The sequence below is a fragment of the Ptychodera flava genome, chromosome 16 (assembly GCF_041260155.1).
Source record: "Ptychodera flava strain L36383 chromosome 16, AS_Pfla_20210202, whole genome shotgun sequence".
NCBI classification, from domain to species: Eukaryota; Metazoa; Hemichordata; class Enteropneusta; family Ptychoderidae; genus Ptychodera; species Ptychodera flava.
Genome location: NC_091943.1, coordinates 28,225,922 through 28,251,775, shown reverse-complemented (window position 1 = coordinate 28,251,775; position 25,854 = coordinate 28,225,922). Strand labels below are relative to the sequence as shown.

Below are 25,854 nucleotides of genomic sequence, written 5' to 3'. Positions count from 1 at the left end.
TTGAGGAGCGTTGCTGCGACTACAAGTATGCTGATGGCCAAGTGTGCCTACAAAGCTACAGATATATAGCAGAGTTACTGAACTTAATCAGTGCCGGGCGGCCATCAGTGATGTCAGCCATCACCAAGAAGTCTCAACAGGGACCAAGGATGAAACAAACCAACAAAGTTAATCCATCATGTTGATCTAGTACCAGTAAAGCCTATTAAGTTTGCTTCTGTATTTCTTGAAGTGACTGTACAAACAATAGTGGCAATATCACAATCAATGGCCACATATTTTGACTCAGACAGCCTTTTTAGTGAACAGAATACACATTTGATTAAAAAGTAGAATTTATCTCCTGAAAATCAAGGATAATGAAAATTAACCATCCACACCTAGATGATTCATCAAATTGCAATTCACATTTGTATGTTTGATCGTGTTTTTGTTGAGGGCAGCACCCAGGTAACTTCTACCAGGGTTCCCCAACCATGTTAATGGGTTTCCCAAATATATATTGATGCAATTAAATAAAAGGACAACAGAAACGCTAACATGGTTGCTAAACCATTTACCAATGTTGCCAAACCTTGATAAACACACTGTGTCAAAATCTATATCAATTCAACATGTAAATATAAATTTCTAATCAATTTTAATTTACGTGATCATTTTACCTGGTACTCGATATGCAGCAGTATGCACTATATTGATATTGTAATACTATTATCAATTCTCCTGAGAATGTATTTTATAAACATTTTTTTAACAAATTGAAAGATAAGAGACAGTCAGACAAATTACATTCCATGTATTGTGGCTCTACAACTTCACAATTCAATGCTCCTGGTCAAACCTGATGATAGCTTGTTTCCATCACTCAGAAATTTAAAAAAATATTTAATGACAGAGGGGTGAATTTAAAAAGCAAAATGACCTCCCTTCACGAAAAAATTTTTAATTTCATTTTCACACCTTTTCACTGTTCTTACCAAAAGCTATTTTGGGGACTGTGAATGCTTGTGCTATTTACGATCTGTATGCACACAATATTTTTTCTAATAACCTTGGTTTTTCATTTTTGACCACACCCTACGTGTCCTCTATGAAAACTGTGAGTCAGTGGGTGGTATATTTCAAGCATCACACATACTGTCACACATGACACGTGACCTCGGGACCTCATATTTCCTATGATTGACACTTATTTTAACTGTTTCCATGGTGACCACTGTTATTATATGATAACGTTTCACGGAAGCTTATAGATTCAACATCATTTTTGATTAAGTCAGTTCCCTAGATATGAGTATTTGGGTGAGGTGACGATCAATTAATATTATATAGTAGATGATATCAAATTTTACATCTTTTTAACTTAGCACTATTGTAATATTTTAACATATGTGTGATAACACACTTCTCGTGGCTTAAAATGTCTCTGTTTTCCTTGGCTTCCTCATGGTACATGTGTCACACTATGCGAAAAACGGAACAAGTAGTGAAAACAAGGGTATTCCTGTGTGCAGTTGCATCACCAGGTTATTATCCTTTATTTTCCGCTGTTCAAAATGTTTGGTTTTCCAATTACTGTTCCATCTATGCATCACTGAGTCTTGCCAGGGCTGAAAAATTTACTGCACCTCAGTCCTGATGGTAATGACTGAACACCGGGTATTAATGTGATCCTAAAATAAATTATTTTTTTTTATATTCACCTGTGACATGCTGCCCTTGACTTGAGCATATTTGGAAAGATAAATACTAAATAGAATAATTCCAAAAATTCCAAAAAAATTAACCAATTTTTTTTTTCTACAAAGTAGAGAGTGGCAAATAGTGGCTAAAAGTAAGGAGGGGAATTAACAGAAAAGAACAGTTAACGAGCGGTAATTAATTTTCACTGACGTTATTAATTATACTACATACCTGTTCCCATAGATGACAATATCTATTCCGTTCGTTGTCCGGGTAATGGCCGCATGTACTGTTGTCCGGTTCAACTGTTGTCTCGATGTATATGTTTTTTAGGAACACATTTGGAACGATGCAATCTGAGTAAATAATTTGGCCATCTGTCAATACTTCTTCGCAGGCCTTTTGGGTCCATATTACGGGAACGCAAACTAAAAATACCAGCACAAACGCCCAGCGTTGTGGTGTAAATTTGAATGGTGGGTAGGTGAAAGTGACACCGATGCTACCGCTGGAAGCCGCCATATTGTGTTGAGGGTTAATTCCTCGATGCCGAAAAAAATATCCAGTTTGTAATTTTTAAACCTACGTCTGTTATTCAGGAGCGACCTCAAACTCCTCTGCAAATCTGGCGAAGAACAGATTTCCTTTCAGCTATTCATTTCCTGGACTTCCCAAACTAAAAGATGCGGCGCGACCCCGCCTCATAGTTAACAGACAAAAGGCCTCTGGCTCTCAGTAGTGTCGGTACATCAGGACCAGTTCCCCATCGAAGAGTGAAGAAATACCGGTAGGCTCTCAGTCTTGATCCTGTTGGGCCCGGTGAAGAAAAAAAAAAAACATTTTAATATCTGTGTGACTTAGGGATAAAAGGCTTGGCTTTTAGAGTCGATATGCACGTAAATTAAAAAAAAATCATTGTGTAAAGTATATCGACCTTTCCAATATACAGTCTGCAGTCCGTGTGTTTACGATGCGAGGCTTCTGCTAATGAATACAATTAGTAAACGATTACAAAATGCATACAATTGTCAACAGTTTATGTACTTACAGAACATGGTAACTATGACCTTGATGAGAACGGAATGTTGCACAATTGAGCTATTTCCGCACAATAAATTACGACGACCCGTAATTTCATTGAGTACCGCAGTTCACTTGCGTAGCTCACAATATTCAGAACGCCGCCGTTCGCTTGTATACGCGTACGTACATGAGGTACGTTTCAAAAGAGACGGCATCGCGCGAACGCCCGATTGGTCAAACAATTGATTGCTGGGGTCACAGGAGTTTGGGAGAATCTGAATAGTGATCAGGTAAATTACGCAAGCGCGAAGTTGGAAGTATCGTAAGGGACAGGCCACTTTCCTTGAGGGGGTTGTTTTCTCTCTCGCCACACAATGAAATATCCACATTTATCACCCCCTAAAGCAGAAGAAAATGATGTATACTAATCATTTCTAAGTTATTACGCATCGGCGATACATGCAGAAGGCCCCTGTAAAAATGTAAGCAAGAAAAATGTATAGGCCTAGGTCTGTTATATATTTTCTTTCATATGACTTTTACGGGGGCCTTCTCCGTATATTGCCAACAGCTTGTCAATTTCTATTTATCGCAAAAGTTCTTTTTGTGACTGTTCAAAACAATGCTTATTTACCATCAACTAGAAATTTGAACATCATTTGTAGGGCCTACTATGTGACACTGCGCTGAAGTACATTTATTTTAATGGAGAAAGTCGACGGTAGGAATGTACATATATGTAGTCTGTTGAAAATTAAAGGTTAACAAAGTTGAGGTGATCGCTGCTATTAAATCATGCATAATCACAAATAGAGCCCCTTCACAACCCCTGGTTGGTTTGCAGACCTCACAGTCATCATGACTCCAGCGCATGAGGGGACTATGATGGCCAGCCTAAGTAAGCAAGGCACACTCTACCAAAAGGGAGAACCCCCCCCCCCCTAGACGGGGAGCAAATCTCGCTATCAGAAAACCGACTGGGAACATTACATGTATTTTGATACGGCTGTCCCGATTTTTACTCTTAGGCCAAGAAAAATAAAAAGTTTGTCTCTCATCTTCGCGCGCGTCAATCTTTTTTTCTGCTCATGAGGAAACAAAATACAAAAAGGAAATAAACGCAAAAATAAGCGACGATAGTGCATAACACAGTGCTGTGACAGAACCGTAAACAAAATAATTGACACTAACATTCCATTCAGAATTGTACTGTTTATTACGCGGTCAAAACTAAAAGTCAAACCTCAGAACTGTTGCTATACAAAAATGATAAAGCAACACTGCTGTGCATTTATCTCTGCGTGCATTCCTATGTTGTTTTCATGTTTTTCCCGCGTTCTTGTTGATTGAAGAACAAAAAAATTGAGAGAAAAAAAACCGCGTCACGGCATCTTTTGGGAAATATGTCTAGGATCCCGATCATTCGTTAGATTATGTCCAACATGAGTAACAGTTTTAAAAAGTAACTGATTGAATTCCGGAACATGATTTGTCTTTAAAAAGTGCAAATGACGTTTATGATTGAATACACATTTCAAGTACGCGAATTTAATGTGTGTCTTTACAACTTAAGCTGAATATATCGCTACTATTGAATAAATTTGAAAACATGTGACGAAAGCAATGGTGACTTTTCCTACACAATATATGGTAACCCACCCCCAAAGTTGATAACGAGCATGCGGCTGGTAGGCCTACACCTATTTAAATGTGCAAATGTCTATTTAAAAGCGCAGAACTCTCCTGTCGTCAAAAGCAGTTTACATTTCTGGAGGAATTCTCCTGATTTTCGAGGGTTTTAAATTTGTCTATCCCGATAGGAGGATCCCTCCTTTTTGGTCTGGTGTTGCCTTCCTGTAGGCCTAAACTAATCTCTTACACATCTCGACATACTTTTATCAGTGTTCATTTAGGGAGTCTTCATTTTTTTGTATGGGGAGGGGGCGATGGAAATCAAGGGTGTTGAGGGGTATTGGTTATGGAGCAGGTCAAATTTTACAATAAACAGTTTTAGGGGGTTATATTTTACTTATAAGAGTTGTATAGTAGAACCGAAAATTCAAAACTGTTCGAATAGAATATGGTATTATTCTGTATGAAACAAATGATTCCCAGCCTGAGCACAGTACGGGTGCTGGTTGAAATGGTAAACAAACAACAAACTGCACAATTCCTGGCTTGTACGATAATGGGTATAGCAAATACAGGTTTCTTGTGTTACCATGACTCTTCTGGCCTGAAAATGGGTAACGAGCCCACAATCTACATAAATCAAGTAAGTTTGAAAGCATAATGATGGGATTGTAATTACATAATTTATGTAGTTGTAACAGCTAAGGTTAAGTTGAATAGGGCCGAAAAAAAAGATTGTTTATGGTCGCCGCGCGCGTCACGGTCATTTCATGTCTTTTTTTAGGGGAGGTTACATACTCATCAGTACAGCTCTCCTTGATATCCCTGTTTGTATGTCCAAAAATGCTAAAAAGAAAACAGAAGTATTACGCACCCAGTGATAAAAGACAATAACTGTTGTAACAATAGTGCCAAACCAGCATTGTTAGAAATAAAAGAAGGGAAAGAAAAAAAGAAAAAAGAAAACCGCGTCACCGCATCACTTTTGCTGAATGTCAAGGACAAGAAACGTGTGTGTGTGTGTGTTTTTGTCGTTGTTGTTGTTGTTGTTTTCTTTCTTTTCTTTTTTTTGGGGGGGGGACTAAGCTTAATGGCTTTTTACAGACTCGTCATTATTTATCGGTTTTACAATTTTATATCAAAACAGCTGGTAAAGAAATTAAACAAGAAGCTACACAAACACTATGCTTGTATATTGGCCTATTAGGGATAATAAATACTGGCTTATTGCGTCATTATGACACCTCTGGCCTGATAAAGGGTAACAGCCTAGAATCTACATTTATATAGTTTCCACAATTCAAAGTTGTGTGGGGTTTTTTTTGTCAATCTAATCAGATCAATAATTTTGACTGGGTCACATTTTACAATTGATGATGTAAGGGAGTCATAGTTTGGAATGAATACTTTGAGGGGAGTCAACTTTTACATATCTTACGTTTCGATATTCCACTGCCCTCCTCTCCTTAAAGTGTTTCCCCTCTATGCAAAGTGTATCAGCAAGGCACACTAGACCAAAAGGGAGATTCTCTCCCGATCGGGAGACTTGCTAGAATGTTACTTGTATTTAGATACAGCTACTCGATGACTGTTTTTCTCGAAAATGTCAGAAATCTCGGGAGACTTTGTCCAAAATGTGTTACAGTTTCAAAATGTTAATGAATGAATTCAGGGACATGACTTCAACGTTAAAAAGTACAAATGGAGTTGATCCACACTTTCGACATTTTTTAATAAAGTGACAATTTGCTGTATACCTTTTCTACAGAGGGTATCACTATTATTGAATAAATGTGTAAATATACAAAGAAAGCAATGGTGAACTTTTTCGGAACAATGGTAAACCCATCCTCAAATTTAATGAATATACTGGTACACTTTTCTAAATGCGCTAATGTCTATTGAATTGCGCAGAACTACTCTATCAAAAAAGTCTCCATATCAGGAGAAATTCTCCTGATCAGGAGGTCAATTTTCCTCCCGATCGGGAGATTTCTCCCAATTGGGAGAAAATCCCCTTTTGGTATAATGTGCCTTGCTGTGTATTAGGCCAAATGAATGTTGTTTGAATATGCAAATCGAACGGTAATGAGTCATTGCCGACGGAGAATATTCATCACAGATCGTTCATTATAAAGGTCGGTAAACCATTCGTCCCTGTAAATTTTAAATCAGGACAGACGAGGGCCACTTAACGTATAGAGCGACCGAGGGGACGTGAGAGTCTAAAGCTCAAGAAGCAACAGACAACATATGAAGTCGGCAAAAGAACTGAAGAATTGCAAACTTGTTCGACAAGTAACAAACTATCACCTGTCATTTGTTAGACTTGGTTCAAATCTGTGATTTGTGAATGTTTTAGTAGGGGGGACGCGATGATTTGTGTTATGTTTTCATGTGAAACGCGTGAGTGGGGTGAACGCGATGAGTGGTGTGAACCATAGACCCTAAATGGGCGAACGCTATACAGCGGAGTTTCTCCCGGTGAAGAATCCGGCGGAAACTAACTCACTATTGCGCAGCCTCAAAGGTAATTCGTTCAATCATTTGGAAAACCTGGCCTGGGCTGCCAAATTCCAAATAGGTTCGTATGAAATAAGAGAGGCACAGCAGTAACTATTATAAATGATTTTTTTTTAATTCACCGACTTAAACCAAGTCTAGTCATTTGTTTACAAATAGTGGATTGTTATTAAATGCTTGGAAATACTTGTTTTCTGTGTGATGCTCGGAAGACGCTCACATTGTGTTCTACTACGTGCTAAAAATCGAATATAATCAAGGTCCTGTGTCCTCCTCTCTTCGACTGGCAAATCATTAACCATACCATGAGGGTATACGTAAAAAGGAAACTCTTTTTAGGCTCTCATGACGACCACAAGTAGATGCCATATCATACGTGTAAATGAAAGAGTATTAACGACGGTAAATTGGAGCTGGAACCCCCCCCCCCCCCCCCCCCATTTCGTTCAGCATGCGATATGGTGTCTGTGAGGTATTTTTGACAAAGTAACTTTGCGGGGAAAGAGGAAGCTTTTCGCATCTGACCCACTACGATTTTCCTGCTGCCAAACACCTTTTTATGTAAATATATTTGGGACTATTCAAAATATTCAAACAATACAAAATGTGTAAATACCTTCCTGATACGACGAAAATGCCCTTAGGAATAAGTATTAATCAGAGAACGGGTAACAGTAAACAAGGGAAAATAAAGCTCGACGTGATTTTTTATGATATTTCCGTGATATTTGTTCTGGAAAACAAGGAAATTTATTCCTTGACATCCATCTTTCTTTTAGCCCCCGCCCTGTATCTCGGAAAATTTCAGACAAGTTGCTTAGAGGGGAGCACATAAAATCCTATTTTGAAGGGATTGAGAGAGGGGTTAGATTGAGTTCCGTCGCTCGTGAACGCTCTCCGAGTCTCCCCCTACCCCCTCTCAAAGAGCGCCCTCGAACGACGGATCTTTATTTCAGTCCAGAGAGGTACCCTACCTAAACATGAAGTATAGGGGAGGGCCTGCAGGAAGTCCTAGCCCCAGAAAGTATGTTGAAGTACAAAATATATAGTGGGCCTATAGTAGCTTCAAGCGAGCGAAGTCTATCCAGACCCCAGAGTTCTAAACACACATGGCACTCTCTGGTAGATGGCACCCGTTTCATCACTCCACCACGTGGGTGGAGGAACTATGCCTTCATTAATTTGTTCTACCGATGCGGAGGCTTATCGCTCTGACAAAATAGCTTGTTAGCCGCTCATAAATAAGCATAACGTATGTTCGTATGTTCAAATGTTTATGCCTCGGGAACTGAGTGTAAATCTGGTGATATGCACATGATCTGAAGAAAGATGATATAAGCTTATCTGCATCCAAGGTATCTCTACTTATTGAACATCTCAAATAAAAAATCTCGAATGATCAACTGTATTTACCGTAGAATAATTTCAAAGATACCCGCTCTTTAAAAGCCATCTTTGACCTTGTCTCGGGAGCTGGGTGGCCTGATTACAATAAACTTAAAATTCTAAGCAGTACTAGGTATTGATATTAAAGTTTCTTAGTCCTATTTACAGTAACAGTTTCTTTTGATTGTGAACAATGTCCATCAGAGGTATGTATTAAAATGAAAATGTAATATGTGAAGCAATACAACCTGTTCTTTTGTGAGGTGTACAAGTCTCTATGCATGTGGAATACTTTATATCAGGAAATATAAAACTGTTGCTATGTCTGCTGACCAACGGTCAATTTCAGTCAGTTGCCCAGAAAATTAAGGAGGTGACTGGTTGAATATCCTTCGGGTGTATTATAAAAAAAATCCTCAATGAGACCACTTCCTGGACTTTGTCTTTCAAGCCATCACCACATGTCTCCAACAAGAAACTTGCCGATAGCGCCCGCCATGCCTATCTCTGTTGGCGCAACGTTCGATCAGTTTTGCTTATTCACTACAAGTATGGCGAGAGTGTCCGGCTTTGGCTATGCCGGACACTCGCCTTACTGGTAGGGCTATCTTGCGTATATACTACGACCGAAATGTATATAGTGCTTTGTGAAAGCAGCATTTGATGGATATTCATGGGTTCATCAAACATGATCATGAAAATGTGTCGAAAATGTTTTCTATCAGTGCTATCATGTTATGCTATTTTATATCCGTGGCCCGGGTTTAAATTAAAGTTCATTCAGTTCAAATCAAACATTTGTCATTTTCCGTTGCTTTAAAGTATACATTTGAGCAAGCATATGACAGACAATCACTATCTTCTTTGCCATATACGCCTGCTGAGTTTTTCCCATTATACGTATTCATAGTGTAGAATTCTTGTTTAATTATTCATAATGTAAAGGACCAAAATATAGTTGTCAGCAATCTCAGATGTGATACGTTTATAATATCTTATGTTTACATCCTAAATTACTTTGCGATGTCAAACTTCAGTGGGAAGAAACAAGCTAACATACGGAACAGAAGGCTATAAAGCGAAAAATTACTACGTTTACTGGCCACTATAACCCCGGACGATAACGCCCTTCGGATTCAGCTATAGTAAGAACGCATTGTACTCTAAATATAATCTACCCCTAACCCCACCCAATTTCGCCAAAGAACCGTTTTATATCTGATGCAGCCTAAAATTTGCACCAAAAAAGCGTCCTGAAAAATAAAAAAAAATGGTCAAGAAAGTAACTATTGACTTTTTTTCCCTTTCACTTAAGTTCGTCATCTTCTTTGTGTGTGTGGGTGGGTGGGGGGGGGGGGCGGGCGGTGTTTTTTTGTTTGTTTTTTATCAAGCCTTCTCTGACTGATATTTTTTCATTAACATATGCTGTGAATTTTTTTTGTTTCGAAAATCTTCCAGAACCTCCCCCGATATCAAATGGTCCACCCCTTATGAGCTGCTAACGAGTTATATTTGGTCAGGGCGATAAGCGCTTTAGCCTCCGTGTCGGCGATCGGTAGAACAAATTATATGAATGGGATTAGGAGGGTAATTAACAGATATGGATTGTTTTCTTTGAAATACTATACAGAGGTAACGATTGTAGCTTACGATTATAGGTACACACACAACCAAAGGCTTGTATAATAAAAAAAAACGTTTACATAACATTATTTAGCACTACTTCCGGACCGTGACGAATATTGTTCGCAATACCCTGTAATCCACTTTTTTTATCTATCCACTCTTTCCTCACTTTTCTTGTCAGACGGGTACTGTTCATTTTACTCCGTGGGCTGACAATTGCTTTTCATACATTTTATCACCCAAGTTCTTTTTGAAAAAACTTCTTTTGCAAATGCTTAAGCTTACAGGTGCCCTCGTCTGAGCGTGTATCGAACCACAGACTGAGTGAGCCTTTAACGTCTGCTTTCAGAGTCCTCGGTTGGATCGAAAGAGAGACGATATGAGAACAAAGCAGGGGAAAACGTAGCAATGACAAAGTAAAAAGAGATGAATTCAGAAATCCCAACATCTGATTTTAATAATTAGGCCTACCGGGAAATAGCCTATAGGTTTATTACAAGTAAGCCTCTATACAGCATGGAAATTAATTGACGATTTAAAACTCGTGTTTTTGATTTAATGATAATAGAGAAAGGAAAAAATTAATTATCCAGTGTGAAACATCTCGTTTGTGACGTATCTCCACCGGCAAGTGGCATGCAGCCACAGTTGCGAGTGGAGTGATACGTACCGGCCGCCGCGTACTATGCATAGAATAATTGGTCTATGCATAGTACGCGGCGGCCGGTACGTATCACTCCACTCGCAACTGTGCATGCAGCAGCATTCGTAATGAATATGAACAGGTATTGACCCCAAGCCTCGATTTGAACCCAGGTCAAGCAATATGGCAGCCCGCATTGCGAGAAGAGCGGTTCACTTTTGTGAGCGTTCTGGCTGTAATTTCAGGTAAGTTTTCCGCCGTCGAATCGAGTTCAGACCCTTAGATCATTTACACGATTGAAATGTGCCAGAAACGACTTTGTAATGTATGTATTCCCCATATTTAGACCCTTCCAAGGCCAATGTTCTCATCACTGCGATGCCTCCGTGTAACCCGGGGAGCATGTTCAGAACGGCCACGCGTTTGATAAACTTTGCTCTACTTGGGCTCTGAGAAGAAATTTTGTCATGGTTGTTGACGCTTGACATGTATAAAACACATACCAACGACGTGGTAGGAGAAGAGATATGGTATGTCTAACCGTTGTTGACGATCGAAAATGCAGCAAACGAGATCAAGGTCAAATGTTTATACCGATCCGAATGATGTAACCACCAAGTGAAAACCATCATCATTGATAAACCATGGAGGATAATCATGGAGCTTGGCAATAGATCTTACTTACTTAGGAATTTCTCATCATCAATTAATTATGGTGTTGGTTAACTTTCGCAGAGTCCGTTTTCTTCCGTTATTTTATTTTATTTTATTTTATTTATCATAAATTCATGTCCAGTCTGAATGATATCGCCTCTATATGTGAATCTCTATATTTAGTAAAAGCATGGAGGTATTCCTAAAGGAAGATTTTATTCGCACAGCAGCGATGCAGATCAGCAATTTAAAGTTCTTATTCACACCGCAGCAGCACCAGAAAATTTCTATAGATCCTGCTTACGCAACGCGCCACTCGGACTTCACGTTGCCTAAGACGGTTCACAGAGCGATATATATTAACCAAATATCGTTGTATGTTTGAAAGCTACAATTTCATTGGTTGTATATGTAAACCTCTCTCTGATTGGGTTTTAGCGTTGGGGTGCAAATAAGAAATTTAGATTCCTTATCTACACCGCTGCGGTGCGTATAGCCACTTCCATTCCTAAATTCTCGACCGCGGGTCATCCGGGTACTTGCGGTTTTTTACATCATTTTTGCGTCACAGCGCCATGGGGAAGTTCGTATTTTTCAACCAACAAAGAAATATTCAAAGTTTCAATATACATAAATGACATAACTTTTAGTTCTAATTTTTTCCACACAATTTCTGTATCATTCGCTCTTCTGTATCATCTGATCTCTCATTCACCTCGCTCGTATGCGTTTCACCTACTGACGTCACTCCGCGGTCAAGAATACATGTAGTAAAAGCAACAGGCGCATACGTGTAGTCTGCTAGAACAATTGGTTGTGTAACTCTGGCACTTCAAGCTCACCAAACACCTGCATTAGAGTGCAGAGCACCTAGTATGAGATTGATTGATCAAGCAGATACTGATCGATCAAGCAGAAAGCCCGACCCAAGAGTGCCTATACTTAAAAGCTCGCTCAATTTTTGATTTGTTTTGAATGTAATGTCTGTATACAATTGTGCATGTAGTGGGTGTGTCCGTAACCTGGAGCTACTACAGTACGTGTTCCTGTGTACATCATCTTCAAATTACAACACTGCAATTTCTAGGAAATTTTCATGACATGACATCAAAGCAACATGCAAAATTCAACAAGTACCGGTAATACCCTTTTTACACCCTATGTAGAGCTGGCAAGAGTCATTTACGGAAATTTTGCAGTTCACCAGGAAGTGTCGAGACAACTCCGTTGACCCAGTCACTGCCTGGACTACCTCAGCCAGTGTACGCAACCAGCACAGACCATGTCCATGACACATATGTAACAACACTTTCAAATGGGCTAAAGGTCACATCGCAGAATAAATTTGGGCAATTTAGTACCTTAGGAGGTATGTATTCCTGCCTACAGTGGACAAATTAACATAACCCTAGTGGTCCCATTGCTTCAAAAGGCTGTGGAAGGCCCCTCACAAAACTTCAGTTGTTTACATAGTGAAGACTTGGCCCATTGCTTGAGGTGTGCCGTAGCAATTCATTCAGGCCAAGTCATTGACTCAGCCGAGCAGTTGCTTTGGCCAGCAGCATAATTTGACCATGTCTCTAAATCACTGGTTGTGAGGTTTATGTATCTTATATTGTGATGAAAATTTGCTTCAACGTAGGACAGGCTGTTTCATGAGTGAGTCAATGTACATGCATCCTTGGGGCCAAATCTACCTCTTTGTTTTGGTTCAACACTATTTGTTTTCTGTAACGGTGTAAGATTCCGCTTGTGTGCTGTCAAAATAAACCAATGGAAACTGCTCAGTTATCTCACATCATAACGTACTCTCATGTGCATCTTGCTTGAAACAACGTGATTGGCTCCTGCAAAGGGAGCAAGAATAGCAAAGAGCAAACATCTGTACTTCTCATTTTAATCAGATCAGGCTCAAAGTAATCTTTAACTGACACATGAAATGATGGCAGTTGATGCACCAGGCAGGAAAAACAATGAAGTTGAATACAGAAGTTGTAGTTCATGCTGTTCGGGTAGCATCACACTTTTCATTTTCTTATCCCTTAAATTTCTCTTTGTCCCAAATAGTATTCATAGATGCTGGATCGAGATATGAAGTGTCCTACAAAAGTGGAGTTTCCCATTTCTTGGAGAAACTCTCTTTCATGGTATGTACAGTACACTGTATTATCTCCTTGTTTGCTATCTTACAAAACGGCAGATCGTCCATGTAGCTGACACGAACACGAAGTGTCTGTTACCGGCTACCAAAAACTATAAAAAATAGTAAAGAATGAGCTACAAAATCACTATCAGTTTGAAGTTGACGGTAGAATAAGTCTGTGCCTCTGTATAAAATACTATAAAAATAGTAGAAAGTGAGCAGCCAGCTGAAAGTTAGTCGAGGAGACCTTTACCGCATATCATTTGCATCTCATTGTCGGCTACATGGACTGTGTGCCTACAAATCTTCCAGGTTTCACTGGCTGTGAATATAAAGATGAATTCAGTATGTTTCCAAGTACTGTGCTTTCTGTTCATTCATAGTACATGTATGTGTATTGGCATTAAAAGTCCATGGAACTGGAGAGTTTACTGTTTGGTTCTTTTTTCAACTTCTCCAAATGAAGGTTAATATAAGTAATCAGTCACTCAATTGAACATAGCTATATACATAAACCTTAATCTTAATTTGACAATATGCAAGAAATCAGAGGAAGAATAATATCAGTTTTAAATGACATTGATTTGCAAATACTACTGGGATATACTAAATAGCTAGCGAAAAAAACCAGCTGTGAAAATATCAGTTTAAATTTTATTTAAAAAACCAGGAACCTTTGCAAAAAATTGAATGTTCCACACAGTAATATTAACGAACTATTCTCTTATTTTTGCCACATGTGACCAAAATTTTCTACATCCCTGAAACTTACTATGGGCAAAATATTCTCTTCAGCTTCCAGCTGTTAGAAATCATTGTAAGTCCCGAGAGAGGTTGTGTGAATTTTATCAGTTTCCCCACATTTGAATTTATTTACCTTGCAAGTACATGAGAAGGAACTCAGAAAAGTTGCATTTGTGAAATCTTATGTTTTCTCATTTCAGTCATCTTCCAAGTATGACAGCAGAGATGAAATTATGCAAGTTTTGGAAAAATACGGCGGTATTGTCGACAGTCAGTCATCAAGGTATTAGTCGCAACTTTCACACCATTTATCTCTTTTTTTGTACATTCACCACAATTTTGAAGGATTAACATAGAAAATTTCTCAAGACTTGTACATATGGCATTGTGGAGTAAATAGAAATTGGAATGACCTATACTCAAGGGTAAGGCTGAAAATTTATCTGGTTGTGAAAGTGTATGTTGTAAAAGATGATGTATATTACGTGAGTATAGAATGAACGGGTAATATTTATGAAAATTTTGCGGTCCACACTTTATGATGCTTTTAACAAGATACAGCCTGAAGTTACAGGAACCTGACATGTGGAATGAATGAAAGATTTTATTTATGCAGACTGCATTTACCTGCACAATATCAAGTTTTTGATGTCGTTTACTTTTACTACTTTGAATATCCACAGGGACACCATGGTCTATGCAATGTCTGTTGAGAGAAGTGGACTTGAAGCAGGTGTGAGTGTGCTGGCAGATGTTGTGTTGCAGCCTAAACTCACACCAGAGGAGGTAAGACACCATACTTCCATGCTTTAACCTGCCAACCCAGATTCCCTGTAAACAAGTCCACTATGACCATTGATAACACAAAGGTTTGGTCAGACTATGACAATGACAGAGTTAAAATACTTCTTTTTGGAATTGGTCAGACTTAGATACCAAAAGCACAGTGATAAAATTTCTGTGGCTTTGCCCTGCTGTTCGTGAGTTAAATATGTTCACCCACAATTCCCTGTGAACAAGTCCACAATTGCCATTTACAACAAAGGGTTTTGCCCAAATTTTTCACTGCTTTTGGCTTCTTACGAATTAAAAAAAAATACAGTGTTTTTCCACAGTTTAAAGTTTACACATAAAATTGATACTTCAACTGTGGTTCTTTTGTTCTAATTATTTTCAGTGTAAACTTTAAACTGTGGAAAAATGCTGAAAATGATGAGAAGAGAGGACCATATGCAAAGTATTGATTTTCCACTTAGATTTTTCAGGTCTGTAGCAATACAAGGGGACAAATTTGCTTGGTGTGCGCATCTTACTTGCATGAAGCTAGAGAGTGTGCAGGGTTTGTTTGTGCAATTCCATCAGACTTTATTTTTGGAGACAGCGCCCTCTGGTGTTCATGATGTGATGTCTAACCCTTTTTTCTACCCAATCGTTCTACCCAATGTAATCGCTTGTTTTACATTCCAGCTGGAGCTAGCTGCACTTACAATCCAGTTTGAGTTGGAAAGTCTCAGACTTCGGCCAGACCCTGAGCCATTGCTCACTGAGATGATTCATGCGGTAAGTGTTTCATTTGTTTTCTGAAAATTTTTTACAGGAGGTCAACATAAAAAAAGTACAGGTTGAATTGTCTTTTGCCATTGGGAAAGTTAACAGATCTACTATTGACATGATATATTTGTCAGCTTTAGTCATATGATTACCAAAAATAGACAACAACTGTCAGTGTTATGTACCTACAGTACCTGAATTATGTGCGCATGTAGTATCGTCATCGTGGAACACTGACACAATCAAAATTCATACTTACCACATACTTCCTGCATGGGAGATCAATTTGACCACAAGTTTTACTCTTCACCACTGGTGGCGCTGATCTATTGATTTTGATATGTTGCCAAGGAATAAACATTTTGGTTGTCTGGAAACCATGGTTAATAATCTTCCTACCAAAGAGTGAAACACGTTACAGAATTACTTACTCAGTAATAGATGCTGCAGTGTTTTATATTTCTTCAGAATTGTGAAATAGATCATTTCTTTTTGATAAATGTTCATTTTTGGTGTCTTTTTGTGCTTGTTTTATTTTCACCCAAGTTGCCAGATTTCTCTTCTTACTATCTTTTTCTATCCCAAACAGTAAAGCCAAAAGTGACCCATCAGACATGGCCATGTTTTCAATCCGTCTGTGCACCAAAACTCATCTGTTGTCATTCACCGTGATTAGAGGTCAAGGAGTAATTGCATCTTTCTCATTCAAACTCCTACAGGCTGCCTACAGCAGGAACACACTCGGACTTCCCAGGTTTTGCCCACCAGAAAACATCGGCATCATTGATAGGACGGAAGTCCTGAACTTCATGTACAACTATTTCACACCATCGAGGACTGTAGTAGCAGGGGTTGGAATGGAGCACCGGGAACTTGTAGAAATGGTTGAGAATCATTTTCTGGCTGATAAACCAGTCTGGCAAAGAGAGTTTGATCCAAATTTAAGCAGAGGAATGGACGATTCATTGTCTCAGTACACGGGTGGCATTGTCACGGTGGGTCATTGGTGTTCTTAGACTCTTGAGTAATGTTTTCTGTTGATGGAATTACACTGTACTTAGTAAAGAACTCATTTAAGTCCTATTTGTAACAAGAAACGCTGAAGTTTTGCCAAAAAGTCATTCTTCATCTGCTGATATGCATGTACCTGGTGGTGTAATAAATGTTGATATTTACAAACTGTATATACAGAAGTAGAGAGACAAAATGGCCGATACAAATTTGTATTTTCCCAGATTACCCTTGACAATTTTGTTCTGTTGTGTTCTGTCAGCGCTCACACTGCTGCTGGTTCATCAATGTGATTATCAATCTCTTTGTTTCAGTTCAACTTAAGTCATGACATCAGCTTCTACTAGAATTTTTTGATATAATTTCATGTGGATTTCCATGTAGCCCTGGTAGTTGTAACTGCGTCTTAGCTGAACTACTGTACACATGCTGTCTTTTCTTAAAATAGATTGCTTTACTGGTGTACATTCCCGAAATTTGACAAAGATTTACTGGGAAAGAAGTTTGTCTGATTTGAACCTAGTTAGAAATCAATTGCCAATTCAGAACAAAATCAAAAACAAAATCTCAATATTCAAGTCAGATTGCAGTTGTTTGTTTCACTTATCAGCACGATGGTTTTCTCATTATCCGTGCCTATACAGGAAGAAAGAGACATGGCCAACATAGCACCCGGAACGCCCATTCCAGAACTTGCACACATCGTCCTCGCCATGGAAAGTTGCGGCCACAAGGAGGAAGACTTCATTCCGTTTGCCGTCCTCAACATGATAATGGGAGGGGGAGGCTCCTTCTCAGCCGGGGGTCCCGGAAAGGGGATGTACACACGGCTTTACCTGAACGTCTTGAACAGATACCATTGGATGTACAGTGCCACAGCCATGCACCACAGCTATGAAGACAGCGGTATCTTCTGTATCCATGCAAGTGCCAATCCTACGATGGTAAGAATCTATCTTGTTTCATGCAGGAAACATCATCAAGCAACATTTCTGTTAGATTTACATTTTAAAGAAGTAACAGTCTTTAAGGTTCTTGAATGGTATTGCTTGTAGATTTTTAAGCTTTCCTTTATTGTATCACAAACATGTGTTGGTGGTTTACTAACATAGTATATCTCATTAACAAATAATTCATAACTGTACAAAATATGTCAATATTAGCAAAAAGGTCAGTTGATCTTGCATAATGAGCCATGATACCATGGAGTATTCAATCATGGGTAACATGTTAAATTATACCATGTTTATTGCTGTCCTGGAAAAATTTTGAATGGAAATTATAATGTATGATATGATAAACTAACACTGAGATTGTACATAATTTGTATTCTGCCATCCAAATTTTCTTGTGTATTCCCTGTCTCTGTGACTCATTGCTAATGTCTATTACTAATGATCTCTAGCACAGTTCCTAGATTGCTGTATCTTATGAGTTTCATACATGACAGGGGTTGAGCATATCCCATGGTCAAAAGTACAACACCACAAACCGTACTCAGAAATGAAGCATGTGCAGCTCAAGCTACACAGGAGCCAGTCGCTAATACTTGCTAACTAACTGGATGAGTCTGACAACAAATTAACTCAGGAACTCAAGATAAGGTTGCAGGACCTCAGTGTTTAATGTAATACTGCTCCTAGTGACCTCCAAATGAATTTGCTCATGTCTAATGTGGAAATCGCAAAAGCATGGTTCAAAGTATTGCTTTTGTGTTCCAGCCTGAGTTTACCAGTATGCAATATCTTTATCCATTACAGTTGAAAGATTTGGTTGAAATCATCGTGAGAGAGTTTGTCAATATGGCATCAAGAGTTGAACCGGTGAGTATGAAAGAATTTTAAAATCAAGAAATTACATATAATGTCATGTTATGATTTCTTCATCTGATAGTGGTAATTGTCCATTTGTGTACAACATTATTTTAGGGTCTGTCAATTTATCTGTTTTTCACAGAAACATGAAAGTAAAATGTTCTCTCTGAATGGAAACGCAGCACCAAGTTTCAAACATCAGTGTAATGATATCTTGTTAGACTAATTTACTGCTTTAAAACTTTTAAGGAATCACCACAACTGTGATTCTAAGCATTGTGTGATTGATATAAGTCTCTGTTTATTGTCAGCTTTGAGTGTTGGAAAGACTGAATTCTTATCAAAGGCATGGTAAAGTGATGGATCAGAATCAAAAGACATGATGAAATTCAAAGAGTTTGGCAGTCATCTCAAGTCAACTTGAACAAATTTACATTCAGACAGAGATACATGTACTTTGCAAAGCTTTACTTACAGAAAAGAAAGCATGCATACATCACACATTCTAAACGTAAGTCGTGAAACCATAAACATCATCTGCATACTGATTCTCTCCAAACAAATGAACATCTGTTTTGTAGATGGAACTGCAGAGAGCCAAGACACAGTTGAAGTCCATGCTGATGATGAATTTAGAATCAAGACCCATCGTCTTTGAAGATGTCGGGAGGCAGGTCTTAGCCATGGGTTACAGAAAGCAACCTGAAGAATTCTGTCGACTCATTGGTAAATATTTCTCTGTCTTCTTGCTTCTTATCTGTACTGACAGCAGTCGTAATATTTAGAATGCCTTTAGAATGTCAGGCATTTTGATCTTCTTGACTAAAAATGATTCAAGTAATACATACATACAGCTCAAACAGAAACTACCTGTAGATACATAACCTGTATTATTTTTCAAAGCTTACATTTAAAAGACTGGGTTATAAATTTTAAAAAATTAAACTGTAATCGATCTTGGTATTTAGTATGTGACAAAATGTGTATAACAGTGTGTCCTATATCTTTTCTGAAATATTTGAGTCAATGTAGGAATTTCTTAAAATTTTCTTGGAATCAGATGGATCCTGGTACATACAATGCATAACGTTTCCTCGAGTCACGGGGGACACCCATAAGTCCATGGCATTTCAAATTGACTGTTAGCTTTCTGTGCATCATGTTCTGAGATCAGTCCGTCATTGACTAGACTTCTTGTCCGTGAACTCTTTCACGTCTTCTCCATATCATCCATATGTAGATATGCCATCTTCAGTGAGTGGATTGGAAGGCTCAACAACATTACAACACGATGATTACTACGGAGGAGGCAAACATTTGTGCAATATACCAGCTGGTCAAAGGCCACTACCTCTAACCTTTGATGATTTTTTCACTAATTTTCTTTTTTAATATTAATTGCAGTTTCTTGTTCTACTCTCCAAAGCATGCTGAACAACCAATTTAGCTTGTCAACACAGGGTCTACATGTGTAAAATGCGCTGTTATATTTACTTTTGAATTCTAGTCAGGACCAGAATTCACTTGTCAACAATAGCCACACACTGTACACATGTAGTGACTGGGTTGACAAGCTGAATGCTGTACTTTGTATCTCAAAAGGCTTGGGAATATGCAAAACAGCACTATTATGTGTAAAATGCACTGACATATTTACATTTGAATTCTAGTCAGGACCAGAATTCAGTTGTCAACAAAAGCAGTGCACTGTACGCATATACTGACTCCGTTGACAAGCTGAATACTGTGTATCTCAATAGCTCAGGAAGGTGAACAAGAACTTGTAGTTGACATTGAAACATGAACAGTGAAAAAAACAATCAAAAGGTACAGCTAATGGCACTTTTATTGATTACTCATAAACCCAGAGTACTCCATGTTCTAAAGTTTACCAATCACACAAAAAGTCTGCAAGTTCGTGCATTTTTCACACTCTTTCCAAGAATAACAAGAGTTATATTTTTTGACAGACAAAGTAACCGAAGAAGATATCATCCGTGTGGCCAGCAGAATGCTGAGAACCAAACCATCTGTTGCTGCCATGGGTAACCTCAAAAAATTACCAGATTACGAAGACATTCAGTCCGCTCTGGCAAATAAAAATGGACGCCTTCCGAGAAGATTCTCACTCTTCAGGAACTAGAATTGTAAGAAAGGATGGATGAAAAATAAATATGGTACCTTTTTTGTCAGGGTAGTGTAGAGAAAGAGTGAGTTGTCCATCTTATTTATCACGAACGTTGAGGTCAAAGATCATCCTAATTTACAAGTCATTTTCTTTTATTTAAGTTTATATTTTAATCCCTTTGTAGATTTCATTACAAGACTTTTTATTTTCATCTTAAATAACTAACAACAACCAATGCATGTTCTCCTCAGTTTGAATTTCTTGATCCCAACAGGAACTTACATTCTGGTGTTTCTCTTAGAATAATTGAACCAGTTTGGTTGGACACCCAAAACAGCCAACCATATTTAAGGAAATTTATAATGAATTGCCAATACAACACATTATTTTGAAAGAAAAATTTTGCATATTTCTCTCAGTAAATTGTACCATATATCATTAAAAACATCACAAGGTAAAGTCACAAGGAGGTTAGGGTGCGGGATGAAAAGGAAATTTTTATACGTTGACTCATTCATAATTTGAAATGTTATTTGCTACAAAGTTTGTCCATGCTTTCAATCTAAAATTTAGGACAGTGATCACATTCTGTGGATTGATTTCAATGCACAGCTCAGGAAGAGAGCATTGAGGCCTTGGCTCACTATTCGTACTGCAGATCAATGGCAGGGCTACCCACAACAACAGCAATAAATTCTCAGCTGTTTAAGCTAGAATATGCCTCAAAATTTAAAGTTCTGAGCTTTTGTTCATAGTTTTCTCAAGGAAACTTATTCTCTTTCATGCATGATAAAGAATAAAAGTAAGGGTTACCATACAAAGTTCAGGATCAGAGAAAACAAATTACATAGATTTTACTGATATTTTAAATTCAGAATGGCTACGTATATGTCAACTCTGTGTTAACTCCCTGGAAACAATTAAAACTCTTCATTTTCATCAAAAAAGTTTATTCCACGGGCTTCTTAATAAGTCCACACAAACAGCATGCCATAAAATATTATAAAAATTTGAGCATCCAAAAAATCTTTACCCACGGTGCATTCGCCCTTGATATACATGTAGGGCAAGGATTTTTTGATAATCCACCCCTGGGCCAGTGAGTAACAGTTCTGGTGATAATAAAACAATATGTGAGCACCCACAGTTATGATATTTTAAAACTCAATTGAAAACATCCTTCTGATATCTGCTCAAACGTAATGAAGTTGTTTTTCCTCCACTTTATTGGTAGTACATACAATGCAACAGCCACTAGCATATATTCCATGTTCTCTGTTCCCTTTGAAGAAGCAACAGACAGAACCACTCGGCCAAATCCCCACTCGAAAAAAAGAGTGGTTCAATAACCAGCTAAGTTGTTACATTTTTCTGACTGAGACCCCTCCACACGTTGTAGAGTTCAGAAGCACTCATGCTCGCACGCTCACTATCACACATTGCACACAAGCTTTATTGCAGCAATGAATATACATCACTTAAGCTGGGCGAAAGACAGCCTCGGGGACAATTTTGTCCATCAGCAGAGTGTTCTGCATTTTTTAAGCATGTTGATATATTTACCTGGTTCGGTCCACAAACCAGGCACCTCTTCTTGTACCAGTAAAACGGTGAATGTGTGTGATCCTGAAATCATCGTTTTAATGGTTTTTAACACGTCACTTCTCTCAGGAACTACAAAAGTTATGGTGTAAATGTGTATGCACTGCAAGATCGCTTTAGTCAATAGCCACTTCTTCAAAGACAAACTCTTTTGAAGAAAGGTTGCCAATCAGGGCAGGGGTATACTTATTTTAGCCGTGGAGCCTACGAAAGTGTCTACAATCCAGATATAATTCTCCTCAAAGAAAATTGATTAGAAAATATCTGTGGATGACATGCACTATTTCAACAGATGAAATGATTGGATATTAGTTTGGTAATTTACCTATGATTATTTTGATCGTGGTGAAAGTTAGAAGACCTCATCGATGAGCAGGTTTTCTTAAACCATGCACCATTTGGGAAGAGAGAATGAAAAAGGTTATACAAATAATATTATCACCTTCTCTACAATGTATCTGTATTTTGTTTTACTTTCATGCTATATACATTAATTTCATGATTTTTTTTAATTTTGCCCACTTGAAAATTACAGTTGTAGCGTATGTCTTTCACTCAAGATGAGACATGTACATACCAACAAGAATTGTTTGAGTATTTGAAGTTGGCTTGAAAATAGGTTTAAAGATGGCATGCCTTTTGTATGCTTTTACATGACTGGCAAGGTCATTCTTTAGAAAGTATTTAATGGACATCATGGGCATTTGAAGGGACAATAGCTGGAACTTTTGATAATATTGTCATTATTTTTGTTGCATGAAATGTACATGTGCATATTATATGAGTTAGTTGAAATACACAGCAACACCCTTTCTGACACTTCATACTCTATAGTCTGGTCTAAATTTCAGTTGTCATCAATAACATTTGGCAATACAAACATACAGGATGCCTTGACAAGTTCAACACTGGTCACTGTGCTGTGATATTTGGGAGTAGAACCAGACACTGTTTGACAACCACAACAGAAATACTGGAAAATACATGGAAAGTTACCGTATTTGGAAATCATGTATTTCCCAGATTGAACATGCTTTTGTGTTCTATTGGTAAATTTTTGTTTTGTACTCTTGCGCCATTTGTCTGTTCAGATCAAATAAAACTCTGACTTGAATTTATATTCAACATGTAAATATTTCTCATGTTTTAGACCTTAGTTTCTAGAAATAATATTCCAATAAGACATACTGTTGTCGATGTGGTTCTGAAAGGGGCCTAGTATTTCGTGCAATATCTTGGCCGACATCACATGACAAACTATACAATAGAAATGTCTGGGTCTCACAAGATTTTACCAAGTTGTGTCAAAACAGACGGCAGCCAACTTTAAAGAAAACATTTGTCCTGTATCAACGTGCGTCAGAAGTCAAAATCTCCAGACAATGAACACTTCAACTTCTAAGAATATCGAATATCACCGAAATGTTGTTATGCATGATGACCAGCTCATGATATGTGGCATGAGAGTTTAGTAGAAAAGAAAACATTTTAAAAGGGAAGCAGTTGTAACTTTTGATAACTTTTTTCACTATATTTGTTTTTGTATGTCAATTGCAAGTTCTTATTCAACTCCCAAAGCTTATCAAAACACCTTTAAGCTTGCCAACACAGCATCTACATTTGCAGATGCAATTTTATTGGTGACATTTGAATTCTAGTTCAGACCAAAATTCATATGTCAACAATGATAACGCAGTTTACACATGTGCAGGTTGAATTGACAAGCTGAATACCTGTTATCTCAACATGCTTTGGGGTAGACCCTGTGCTCTTGCTGTTGCTCGTAACGTTCGTAAATTACAAACAAAAATGAAAATTTACGAAAAAAAATAAACGCCCAATCGGCCATTTACGAACAATTTTGTTATTTTTGAAGCCTTATTTTCGGTCGAGATTATGAATTCCAGGGAAATACTGTCATATCTCGTCTTTCAAAAGCTACTTTTAACACTCACATGGTGTCAAGTTTCCAAATGGACGGCTCAGCTGAGAAAGCAAGTCGGGCATAAAAACGGCAACTGATATGAACAAATTGGAAACAATGAAACCGCCGAGAAGAGATCAAGAACAATCAGCCTGATGATAGACAGTCGAACTACAGTCCGAACCGCGCATGGTTGAACCGCAAAGTTGTGTGTGCATCTAGGTAGAAGCGAGCCGGAAATCTTAGCCGGAAATCTTAGTTGTCATAGATTTGTCATTTGACGATCTGCAGATTGAATTTTTCAGTCAACTTGCCAATTTTAATAGTTTTCCTTCAAAATCTTTTACAAGAAACTGTCTCAGCAAATGTTATGAATACTGATAGTTTTCTCTGATGCTCCAGAGACAATGCTGTGCATAGTCCCACGACGAAAACGTTTATCCAGACAAAAAAAATAAATGACGATCATCTGCAGCGTTTTACGATAAAAATGTAACTGTCTCTAAGAAAACATTAGCAGGATCACCAGTCTCAATTTGCGTACTTAAATTTGCAGTTATAATGAGATCAAATTTGTGCGAAACCACAGACTGCCAAATGTTCTGATCAGTGGTTGTTTTAAAAGAATTTTAGAGCTGAACATGGCATAATGACTGCAGCTATAGAGGCACCACCTAGTACCCATGGATGACATGCATACTTTCAAAGTAGCAGAGCTTTCCAAATATGAAACAGGGGAGAAATTTTCTAGCATCTAAAACTTGTGCAAACACTGATAATATTAATGACCACTTCATATATTAATATATATAATCATCAGCCACTGACTACAAAGAGGGAGTTACGATTTGTGTCACAATATACTTGAAAATGTTAATGTGTGTAATAAAGATCGATTAATTGAATAACATTCATTGGCCGGTTGACCAAAATGACACACTTAATTGAGACAAGGAAGAAATTTCAATGTTACAAGCATTCATGAACCATGATGTACTGTGTTATTCAATGGATCTTTTGAAAATGCGTATCAAAATATGAGTGTTCATTGTCAAAAAAAGCCAAAAAGGAATTTTTCATTTTCCTTTGTCTATAATTAAATCATTCATCATTTCTATCCTCTTAAAATCATTTATTGAGTACCAGAAGTGCTTGTTGAGAATTCGCGGCCTCAGCATTACATAATTTGTGCTTGCTAATATTTTTTGAACCGAATTCGTAAATTTACTAACAATTTTGAAAGGCCAGGGAGAGCACAGTAGACCTAGAAACTCTTGTTTACATTAGGCCATTTAAAGAAAATTCTTTGTTTACCATCCTTGGATTTTTAAGAAACCCACCAGGGAGCCAGGGAAAAAAACGAACATGGACAAAAAACATAAGTGTACTAACATAAGCTCAATTAATAGTTGGGTTCTTTTAGAAAAATAATATTTTGACTTGTAATAGTGTTAACATTGTGTTTGTTTTCTTTTTTTCTCTGAAAACCTACCAGCACATGGACGCCAAACAAAGAATTTTATTTAAAGCGCCTGAAATAGAAAAAAACATAAAAGTTACAGCTGCAGGCCCTTATAAGGGTCACTTGATTCAATCGTTGATAACATATAAGAACATGTCATTGAAAGTCATTGTCCTCACTTTGTGAAATAATTTGAATCTGAAACTTTCATGTTAATTTCTCAGCTATCAAGTATATCATACATATGTACACACTTAGAGTACAAATCTCTGCAGCTTAAAGAAAGTGACAGAAGTATTCTCTCC

General features: G+C 37.8%; 2 protein-coding genes across 2 annotated transcripts in view; one reads left to right on the top strand and one right to left on the bottom strand.

Moving 5' to 3' along the window:
• LOC139114487 (laminin subunit beta-1-like) overlaps positions 1-2,903 on the bottom strand; it is a 60,024-nt gene extending 57,121 nt beyond the window's left edge. Inside the window, exons 1-2 of the mRNA XM_070676257.1 lie at positions 2,732-2,903; positions 1,915-2,490 (exon numbers count right to left, since the gene is read on the bottom strand). Of these exons, the coding sequence (XP_070532358.1) occupies positions 1,915-2,205 (291 nt within the window). The 5' untranslated portion in view covers positions 2,206-2,490; positions 2,732-2,903. The remainder of the gene's footprint in view (positions 1-1,914; positions 2,491-2,731) is intronic.
• A 7,744-nt stretch (positions 2,904-10,647) lies between these two features.
• Positions 10,648-23,281, top strand: LOC139114486 (mitochondrial-processing peptidase subunit alpha-like). Its single transcript, XM_070676256.1, has 11 exons — positions 10,648-10,761; positions 12,337-12,539; positions 13,238-13,317; positions 14,258-14,340; positions 14,741-14,843; positions 15,525-15,617; positions 16,328-16,603; positions 17,264-17,563; positions 18,380-18,442; positions 19,015-19,159; positions 20,404-23,281. Exons 1-11 carry the CDS (start codon positions 10,700-10,702, stop codon positions 20,574-20,576), a joined length of 1,581 nt encoding a protein of 526 aa, XP_070532357.1. The 5' UTR covers positions 10,648-10,699; the 3' UTR covers positions 20,577-23,281.
• Positions 23,282-25,854: the final 2,573 nt, after the last annotated feature.